Source organism: Nematolebias whitei, chromosome 17 (genome assembly GCF_014905685.2).
Source record: "Nematolebias whitei isolate Nwh7 chromosome 17, NemWhi1, whole genome shotgun sequence".
Lineage (NCBI taxonomy): Eukaryota > Metazoa > Chordata > Actinopteri > Cyprinodontiformes > Rivulidae > Nematolebias > Nematolebias whitei.
Window position 1 is genome coordinate 19308916 of NC_056514.1, and position 10818 is coordinate 19319733.

The 10818-nt window shown below is 43.2% G+C and overlaps 1 protein-coding gene and 1 non-coding gene across 2 annotated transcripts in view; both read left to right on the forward strand.

Moving 5' to 3' along the window:
* The first annotated feature begins 948 nt into the window (after positions 1-948).
* On the forward strand, positions 949-1042 carry trnai-uau. Its single transcript has 2 exons — positions 949-986; positions 1007-1042. It is a non-coding gene; the product is annotated as a tRNA-Ile (tRNA).
* Positions 1043-3184: 2142 nt separating this feature from the next.
* The window catches only part of rhbdf1b (rhomboid 5 homolog 1b (Drosophila)), a 34263-nt gene continuing 26629 nt past the window's right edge, over positions 3185-10818 (forward strand). The window contains exons 1-3 of the mRNA XM_037690757.1: positions 3185-3316; positions 3412-3542; positions 3755-3901. Coding sequence (XP_037546685.1) covers positions 3185-3316; positions 3412-3542; positions 3755-3901 — 410 coding nt within the window. The remainder of the gene's footprint in view (positions 3317-3411; positions 3543-3754; positions 3902-10818) is intronic.

The window sequence follows — 10818 nt, forward strand, 5'->3', positions numbered from 1 at the left end:
TAAAATGGCAGAAAGTGCACTGGTGTGGATCATGAGAACTACGTATTACCTACTAAATCTGTCTGCAGGTTTGCAATAGTTTGCAGATGTTAGATAATTGTCCAAGGAGATGTCAACCTCTAAATACAGATAACTAAAACATCTGACAAGTTTTTGGCTTTTATAACTTCTTGCCCCTCAAGACTGTCAAGATTTCGTCTGGTTAGATCTCTTCTGATGGAAGGATCAAAACTAAAATCATCCTCCTTCTGTACAACTAAAGCTGGACCAATTTCAAATATGTGTCCAATAAAGCAACGTCTGTATAATTACCATTGTTTGATATCATCTATACTACATTATTTTATCCCCTTCTTACTTTCCGGGTCGCTGGTGCCCATGTCCAGCAGTCACTGTGCGGGGGAGGTGGGGTACTCCCTGGACAGGTTGCAAGTCCATCACAGGGACACATAGACAAACACATATTTACACCCTCACCTATAGACAAGAGCAGAGTTCCTACTCTAAATTTAATACTTAGCCCAACATGCATGTCTTTGGCTGCTGGAGAAAACCCACACATGCACAGAGAGAACATACAAACACTACTCAGAAACATCTGCAGCTGGGTTTCAATCCTGCAACCTTTAAACTGAGAGACGACAGAGATATCAACTGCACCACTATTTATTGTTTTATCACAATAATTTCAGTCCTACGTTGAAATTGGCTGCGTCCATCCTCAGCTGAAAGGTGTGCAGCTAATTGTGGTCCATCAAACCACTGGTCAGGTTTTCAACCAGCCATAGCCTTCCTGCTTAGCCTGAGCTTGGATCAACCAGTAGGAGAAGTAAGTCATAGTTTGGGAATGAACTCTGAGCATTCTGTGATTATAAATACATTAGGGCTGGGTCTATTTAGAGAAGATTGGTTTGATTCGTTTTTTTATTACAATTTTATCAAAAGCAAGCTCCAGTGGCGCAACCAGTCAGCGCACAGTACTTATAAGGCAGTATTCAGCTTAGTGATGCTGGGGTTGTGAGTTCGAGCCTCACCTGGGGCATTTTTAAGTCTTCAATCTCAAAAATGTCCATTCACTGTCATCAACAAGTACTCAGCAATAATTGTGCTGTTGAATGTAATGTTAGTAGATAAGTAGCACGCCATAGAAAATGGTGGCATTAGAGCTAGTGTGGGTTATAAGAACCACAGCTTAGTTTGTAAACCAACAGATGCCAGAATTTAAATAGTAAATGGTCCAGCAGGGGTTGGTGGAGGGGGTCTGTGCATCCTTCCCACAGAAAATCTGGAATAAAAGAGATTATGTTTCAAGCATTTTGGAGTAGTAACCGGTTGTTGAACATCTATAAACATTTTACTAAATTGATTAAAAACAGGTCTGTCTTGTAAATGAGTCCTCGAGGCTCAATGAGACTAACTTGTATAAATAAAGGTTAAATTGAAATTACTATTTTAGAGAACAACAAGCCGAGCAGCTCCGATTCTGTCAACCGTCTTCAGGTGCTTCAATTCACGGTGGTCCAGCTAAGGACAATCCATCCATTTATTTTAGATAATAAATTGGATTATCTTTTCAACATTTTGATCGCTGTTATTTTGACAAATTAGTGCCATTGTTTTGAAACGTTATGTAATGTGAATAATGCACATCAAACATTTCTCTCGTATTTTTAATAAATAATCAAAATTAAAATGCGCAATAATTTTAGGGGCAGATATTTGAGTTGCCGGATCCGAGCAGTTGCCGGAATGCAGCCTGTCAAAATGAAAGCGTTCCCGGACCTTGTTCCAGCAGGATCCGGTTCAAATTAACCACTGATAAGAACTATACCTTACCTACTATTTCTAGGCACATGTTTGCAATTTCATGTAGACTCTCCATGAAATGGTAAGTTAATGTTAAAAATAACAAAATAACTGGATTTTTATTCTGTAGTTAATGGCTCTAACAAGATTGAGTCAGGTCCTCTGGATGGATTATTCAAGTTAGTTAAGAATGCTTGACTTCTCATTCAATAGGTTTTATCAGTTCTATATAGAGAGTGTGGAATAAACTACATGCCTCTCACAATGAAAAGTTGTTAGACTCGTTGCCTGGCTCACAAGAGAAACATTTTGGTCACATGCACGAAGGTGTGAATTAGAGTTAAAATAACTGGGTGTTAGGCTAGGTACCAGAAAATTGGAAGATTTATGGTTGAGCATTTTGAGCAGAAAATAAGTCCGATTTTTTTATATATATCTGTATTTATTGAGGTGAAAGGGAAGACAAGTTCCAGTAGTGCAAGTAATCAGTGTGTGGTACTTATAAGGCAGAATTCAGCTTAATGAAGCTGAGGTTGTGAGTTCAAGTCACACCTGGAGCAATTTGGAGTCTTCAATAAAGATCAAACATAAAGTAGCACGGCTTCAATAAAGTTAAAATTATGCCCTAACTGTGTTTGTTTTACTACAGACACACATTTTGGTTGGATAATTACACTAAGAAGATATATTTGTCTAAAACTAACAAATTACAGATTAAAAACAGTCAAATGTGTAAGTGAGAATTAGCACAAAAGTACTACCTAGAATATTTTTGTAAAATGGCTAAATTTCTTTTTATATGTGCAGTTTGATGTACTTGACTGGTTTCTGGAACCTTTTGCTGGAAGCCATGTTCATTTCATTTTTGGGGTCTGGGTTTCTAAAAGCAAAAAGGCTCCTTAAGCCACTAAAACATTCCAGTGAATGACAACAAAAATGGTTAAATCATTACATCTGAACCAAACTGGTCCAGATGACATGATTTAACCATTTTTGTTGTCATCTACATGGATGATTGAGCTTACAAACCTTACTCCAATGAATAATTTTGTTTTGGTTGTTTTTGTTTTTTTCTTTTTATTCCATATAGATAAACCTGACAACATCAACTGTTTTAGTATGCATATTTCTTTGGAGATAGAAATAATTACTTAAAAGAAACTTTTTTTTTTTTTTGTCTCCAGTCTGTTTCTGCAACAGCATGTCGTAAAACAACTAGTTGGATCCTATACCCTCTCTGTCCAGTGTCAGTCATTGCTCAACAAATCTCATTGCTTTTGCCAATAAAAAATGCTTGTTGTCACATATCTGTTAACACGTGATTTTTCTTTAAAATTATTTGCTGTCCAGCTGACAGATTTAGAAGAAGGCAGCAAGCATGGATGAGACAGGAAGCAGAAACAGCAGCCTGCAGAGAAAAAAACCTCCTTGGCTCAAACTGGACATCCCAACCATCCAGCTGACACCAGACGACATGCCACCACTCAGCCAGGTAGGATGCAACGCTAAAGTTCAAGCCTGAATGGTAAAACATATTGTTATGATGAGGGTTTTTTTTTAAAGTAGAACTCTGACTGACATTTTCTTTGTGTATGTGTGTTGTAGCCAGTGAAGCGTGAGCGCAGTGTCAGCATGCCAGGGGAAAATCCACAGACCCACGCTGATGCCTTGGAAACGTCCAACAGCCACCTCAAACCTCCATCAGAGAGATTGCCTTTCATGCAGTCTGTCAAGAGGTTAGACACACATTCCAACTAACTAACTAAGATGTAATCATAAATCCATCTCTGCATTTCTTGATGCCTATTTTCTCCAGCTACTAATTTCCCTTCAATTCTGCATGCATACTTACTTTTATATCTCTTGTTTCCTTACTTTTATTTAACTCTGTCTTTTTTTTATACCTTTTTCCTCTCCTGTCGACCTCTTATCTTGAACTTGGACGCAATGAGAACAGAGTGCACTTTGATCATGTCAACACAGTTCCGCCAAAAGGCCAGAGGGGCCCAAGGAGGGAGTCAACCTGCCGTAGGAGGTCCTGCATCCCCCAAATACTGGCCAGGCGGCGTTCTTCTATACCCAAACAGATCATCAGGTACAAGAGAGGAGGAAAAAAAACAATGATCTGGTCAGAACCTGGGTTATGTTATTTTGATGAATTATCCATCCATCCATCCATCCATCCATTTTCTTCCTCTTATTCCGAAGTCGGGTCGCAGGGGCAGCAGCTTGAGCAGGGAGGCCCAGATATCGCTTTCCACAGCCACCTGTTCTAGCTTTTCTGGGAGGATTCCAATGTGTTCCCAGGCCAACCAAGAGACAGTCTCTCCAGCGTGTCCTGGGTCTTCCCCGAGGTCTCCTCCCAGTCGGACATGCCTGAAGCACCTCCCTAGGGAAGCGCCCAGGGGGCATCTTTACCAGACGCCCTAACCACCTCAACTGGCTCCTCTCAACACGGAGGAGTAGTGGTTCTACTCTGAGTCTCTCCCGGATGACTGAACTTCTCACCCTATCTCTAAGGGAGAGTCCAGCTACCCTGCCGAGGAAACTCATTTCAACTGCCTGTATACGCAATCTCATTCTTTCAGTCAATATCCAGAGCTCGTGACCATAGGTGAAGGTAGGAATGTAGACCGACCGGTAAACAGAGAGCTTTGCCTTACAGCTCAGCTCTCTCTTCATCACAACGGACTGGTACAGAGTCCGCAATACTGCAGATGCTGCACCGATCCATCTGTCAGAATCAGAATCAGAATAAACTTTATATCTTTATATCAATCTCATGATCCATTCTTCCCTCACTTGTGAACAAAACCCCAAGATACTTGAACTCCTCCACTTGAGGCAGAACCTCACCCTCGACCTGAAGAGAGCAATCCACCCTTTTCCGATTGAGAACCATGGCCTCAGATATGGAGGTGCTGATTTTCATCCCAGCCGCTTCACACTTGTGTGCATACCACTCCAGTGAGAGCTGAAGATCACGGCACAATGACACAATCAGGACCACATTATCTGCAAAAATCAGAGATGGAATCCTGAGGCCACCAAACCGGAAACCCTCCGCCCACTGGCTGAACCGAGAAATTCTGTCCATAAAAGTTATGAACAAAATCAATGACAACAGGCAGCCCTGGCGGAGTCCAACTAACTCCCACTCTGAAGGGGTTCGACTTACTACCAGCAATGTGAACCAAACTCTTGCACCGCTTGTATAGGGACTGAAAAGCCCGTAACAACGGGCCCCCAATCCCATACTTATGGAGCACCCCCCACAGTGTACTCCAAGGAACATGGTTGAATGCCTTCTCTAAGTCCACAAAACACATGTAGACTGGATGGGCAAACTCCCATGACCCCTAGAGGACCCTAGTGAGGGTAAAGCGCTGATCCAGTGTTCCATGGCCAGGACGGAACCCACATTGTTCCTCCTGAATCTGAGGTTTGACCAACAATCAGACTCACTTCTTCAGTACCCCTGAATAGACCTTACCAGTGAGGCTAAGAAGAGTGATGCCCCTATAATTGGAGCACACTCTCCGGTCCCCCTTTTTGAAGAGGGCAACCACCACCCCAGTCTGCCATTCCAATGGCACCGCCCCTGATGTCCACACGAAGTTGCAAAAGCATGTCAACCAAGACAGCCCCACAACATCCCGAGACTTAAGGAAATCAGGGCAAATATTATCCACTCCTGGAGCCCTGCCATCTCAGAGCTTTTTAACTATCGCAGCGACCTCAGCCACAGTTATGGATAGACCAACCCCAAAGTCCCCCGACTCAGCTTCCTCCATGGAAGATGTGCTGGTGGGATTGAGAAGGTCCAAGAAGTATTATTTCCACCTCCCGACGACATCACCGATTGAGGTCAACAACACCCTACCTTCACTGAACACACTGTTAGTAAGTGCTGCTTTCCCCTCCTCAGCCACCTGATAGTTTGTCAGAATCGCCTCGGAGCCGACCGAGAGTCTCTATCCAAGGTCTCATCAAACTCCTCCCACATCTGAGCTTTTGCCTCAGCAACAGCCAAGGCTGCGGACTACTTGGCCTCTGGTACTCTTCAGCTGCCTCCAGAGTCCCACTGACCAACAAGGCCTGATAGGACTCCTTCAGCGTGACAGCCTCCCTAACCCAGGGTATCCACCACCAAGTTCGTGGATGGCCACCACGAGAAGCACCAACAACCTTGCAGCCACAGCTCAAAGCAGCTACCTCAACAAGCGAGGTGCGGAACATGGCCCACTCTGACTCAGTGTCTCCCACCTCAGCTGGGATGCGGTTAAAGCTCTCCCAGAGGTGTGAGTTGAAGATCTCTCTGACTGGTTCTTCTGTCAGGCATTCCCAGCAAATCCTCACTACATGTTTGGGTCTACCAAGTCTGTCCAACATCTTCCCCCGCCATCTGATCCAACTCACTACCAGGTGGTGATCAGTTTACAGCTCAGCTCCTCTCTTCATCCGAGTGTCACAAACGGCCGCAAATCAGATGACACAACTACAAAGTCAATCATCGATCTACAACCTAGGGTGTCCTGGTGCCAAGTGCACTTATGGTCACACTTATGTTCGACCATAGTGTTCATAATGGACAAACTATGACTAGCACAGTCCAACAACAGAACACAACTCGGGTACAGATTAGAGAGGCCGTTCTTCCCAATCACACCCCTCCAGGTTACTGTCATTACCCACGTGTGCAATGAAGTCCCCCAGCAGAATAAAGGAGTCCCCAGCTGGCACACCTTCCAGCACCCCTGTCAAGGACTCCAAGAAGGCTGGATACTCTGAACTGCTGTTCGGTGTGAAGGCACAAACAACAGTCAGAGCCCGTCCCCCACCCGAAGGCGAAGGGAAGCCACCCTCTCATCTACCAGGGAAAACTCCAACACACAGGAACCAAGTTAGGGGGCTACAAGTAGACCCACACCAGCTCGACGCCTCTCACTATGGGCAACTCCAGAGTGGAATAAGGTCCAGACCCTCTCAAGAAGATCAGTTCCAGAGCCCATGCTGTGTGTCGAGGTGAGCCCATCTATATCTAGTCGGTACCTCTCAACCTCGCACACAAGCTCAGTCTCTTTCCCCGCTAGAGAGGTTACATTCCATGTCCCAAGAGCCAGCTTTGGTAAGCCAGGGTCAGAGTGCCAAGGTCTCCACCTTCAACCACTGCGCATGGCATCATGCACCCGACTTTTATGGCCCTTCCTGCATGTGGTGGGTCCACAGGAAGGTTAACCCATGCTGCTCCTTCGGGCTGAGCCTGACCGGGCCCCATGGGTAGAGACCCGGACACTAGGCACTCGCCAATGAGCCCCTGCCCCAGGTCTGGCTCCAGGGTGGGGCCCCGGTAACCCACGTCCGGGCAAGGGACACTGAGTTCCTTGTTTTGTCCTGTCCATAAAAATCTTCTGAATCGCTCTTTGTCTGACCTGTCACCTAGGACCAATCTGCCTTTGGAGACCATACCAGGGGCTATTATAATTGCCCCTGACAGCATAGCTCCTATGATCATTCATGCGCACAAACTCCTTCACCACGATAAGGTGGCAATTCAAGGAGGAGCCTTGAATCGCTACTGTGCTATGTTAAATTGAAATAATTTAAATCAGAACCTGGGTTATGTTATTTTGATGAATTATTGTGATTTAATTTTAGCTTCTTTTAACTCAGAAAAGTGTGAAAAGATTTTAATGCTGCGTAAGTAAGAAAACTGGTTGCCTATATTGTGTTAATGGAATAGACTTAATACAGTTTACCAAAAAATCTGAGGCTGTTTGCTCCTGTCTTAGTTCTTCTATTTAGCTTCTCAGCTGCAGTGTGCAAGACTAGCTAACATTAGTTTGAAAGCAGTGTCATTGTTTTTTGTCCTTAGCATTTTTGTTGTGATTTAGCAACAAAATGGCAGTTTTTGGAAAACATAATGGTATAAGATTAAAAAATAAAACTGCAATGCAGAAACACACCCCACAACTGTGACACCATTAGGAAGTAGGGTGGAGTGGGGGATTAAAATAACATTAAAGGCGTGATTTAAATGTCACAAATTAACACTATGGGTAGATGAGCTTTGAGAACAGTTTAATGTTGGTTCCTTTGGCCAAAAATTCTGAGCTGTGTCTCTTCTGAAACTAGTTAGTGATTCTAAATTGAAATAAAAAGTGCACATTTTCCAATGGTGAATGTTGGTGTCAAGCAAGCTGGGAGGCCACATTTTGTGTGCCTAGTTTAAAAAAAATTACAGCCCATTTTTGTGTACATAACTTGTTAAATTGTTTGGTAGTTCACATTTTTTGGCATCGTATCCACCTTGGCTTGTTTTGTATATAATCTTCTGGGGTACACTTTTGAAATTAAGACAATCAAACCTGAAGCAGTTTTTCAATTGTTCATTACCGTTTGCTTGGTTTTTAGACTTGGACATTTGCCTCAGATATTTCCTGTCAGAGGAGCACTCCACTGTAGGTGTCAAAATACGGCTCTTAGCATTCCTTGGGTTAGAGATGCTCACGACACGATTCAGATGGGTTCAAGATGAGTTGGAGACACCTGCAACAACTCAGAAAAGTTGTTGTACATTTCCTTTCAACATGTTTAAAACTGAAGTGACTGAACCTTGTGTGTTGCCTGTTTTTCTGTCTGTACAGCACTTTGGTTGGCCTTGTCGCTGTTTTAAGTGCTCTATAAATGAAATAGTATGGTATGGTATGGTATGGTATGGTATGGACCTTTACCACTTGTTAGGAAATTGAGAACCCAGCAAAAGTTGCAAGACATTCTGGGAACTCTGTCATAAATGTTGTTTGCTAGCTATTCACTAAGAGATCACTTTTAGAGCAGCTCCAGTACTTCAAACTTTCATACTGAGGACTGTCAGCATGACTTGTGAGTCGGTGAAAGATAATTTATGTACCACAAAATAATTGGCACTGAGAGTTAATTTGCATGACTTATGGACGTTTGCTTAACTGCATTCCCCTCAAGAGAGTTCATGAAGCCAGGATGAATCGTTACTGTTCGAGCAAAGTGTGTCCCAGGGGGTTTGGGAGGACACCTTGTTGATCTGCAGAAAGATGAAAACACTTCATGAGTCATTTCTCGCGTGAGAGAGTCATTCATTTAGTCAGATCAGGCTGCATATTTAAACGCTAAATGATTTATTGTTCAGCCATGATGATGATCATAATTATTTGTGTTTGGACTTTAAAGGCCACTTCTTACAGTCAGTGTTGACATGAATGTTTGAAACGAAGCCCACAGTGTGAGCTTTGTGGCACTGCTCCTCCAGCTCCTGAGTGTGTGGATGTGTCATGTTCAGACATGTCTGAGTGTCCTCCTCCAACTCTCCACCCTCCTAATGTGTACCATGATCGTTCTTTTCACCGTCCCTCTAAGCTTCTGTTTCCTGTGACTTGCTTGAGGAAAACTGGTGTTTACATGCAGTCCTGCTTAAAAAAAAAAGATGGAGACTGAGAGAGAAGGACCTCATTGATGGTGATCGTTGGGACTCTGAATGGAGGGGGTGCAGTTTGACAAGGACCAGACCTTCTGTCATCTTCCCCCGGCAAGTTGAACTTTTGAGTTGGAACTTTGGGACGGCGGCCAACAGCTGACATATTCATGCACCCTCCTACACATCCACAGCCCAATAGAAACCTCTGTTCTGCGCTCAAGACAGCAAGTTCAGGAAGGTCCTCCCGCTTGTCTCACTTTCAGTGAGCAGGTCCAGCTGGAATGGAACAGGAAGCAGATCTCTTTTTACATCAGGATCTTCATTGTGCAAGTCCTGACTGAGAGGATCAGCACCAACTTTCAGTTTTTGATTACCCAGGAGTAATAGTAAACAGCCATCAGTGTGCTAATGATCCATTGTTAGGCTGATGGTCCTTCTTGATCATGTGAGCAGCTGGTTTTGGTTGTCAGCAGCAAACTGGTTGATCCACTCTGAGAAGGTGCTATTTATAAGACTGAGCTGAAAACAGCACCTCAGACTGAGGAAGTCTTTCGGATGAAAGACAAAACGTTTCTGATTTTTTTTTTATGTCCAGAGGACCAGATTTAACTTTTTTTAGATTTTTCTACCTGGATTATTGAGCATGCATCAGGATACCCAGGAGTAAGCATGACGGAGCAGTTTAACGCAGTCTGGCCATGTGTTGATCTTTCTCTGTGCAACAGCAAGGTACAGCTGGCCTGGACACCATGAACTCTCCTTCTGGAACCCTGGATGTGTAATTTGTGAAGGATCAAGTTGGACTGAACAGATCAGGGTCATGGTGTAAGTAGGGTTGCTGTGTTAGTGATGCTGCTGTTGGAGTCAATTCACCTCTGGAGTACCCACCCCAGGCAAGCATGACCCAGATCCTGAACCCCTCCTGGAGCTCTCAGGACAGGTAAAGTTGGCCGTGGTAAACTAGAGCAGAGCAAAAGAAGCTTTAATAAATGCAGAATTTTTCTTAGACTAGTTTGCATGTTTTGAACTGCTTTTAGCGTCATTTGTTGAACTTTATCATTAGAACAACTTATGCTTATATGAGAGGACATGTAGGGCATTACTCTAGTGTTAAACACTCAGATTCTCTGAAGTGTTTGCACTTCTTGTCCACATGAAAACAAGGGTTTAGTGAAAAAAACGTTAATCAAAAAAAAAAAAAAACTCTAAATCTGTTAGATCCGTGTGGACACGAGAAAGGATGAAGTAGCAGCTCATGAAACATGAATTCTATCACTTTGTACCTGAGAAACCATAAAACTGTTTGTGCTGGATTTTTTTTATTTTTTATGTCTTTATCCTGAACATGTCAATATCAAACTTTGATTGTGTACTAATTCAATTAAATGAGAGAGAAAAAAAACAAAACATTTCTACTAGGGCTTTAGGAAATTCCACATTACAAATACTTTTGATATGTCAATATTGTGAATGTCCTCCCTAGTGACATGAGTATTTCAATTTTTTATTAGTTGTTTGGGCAGGAATGTTTTAATTAAATGTGTGTGTGTGTGTGTGTG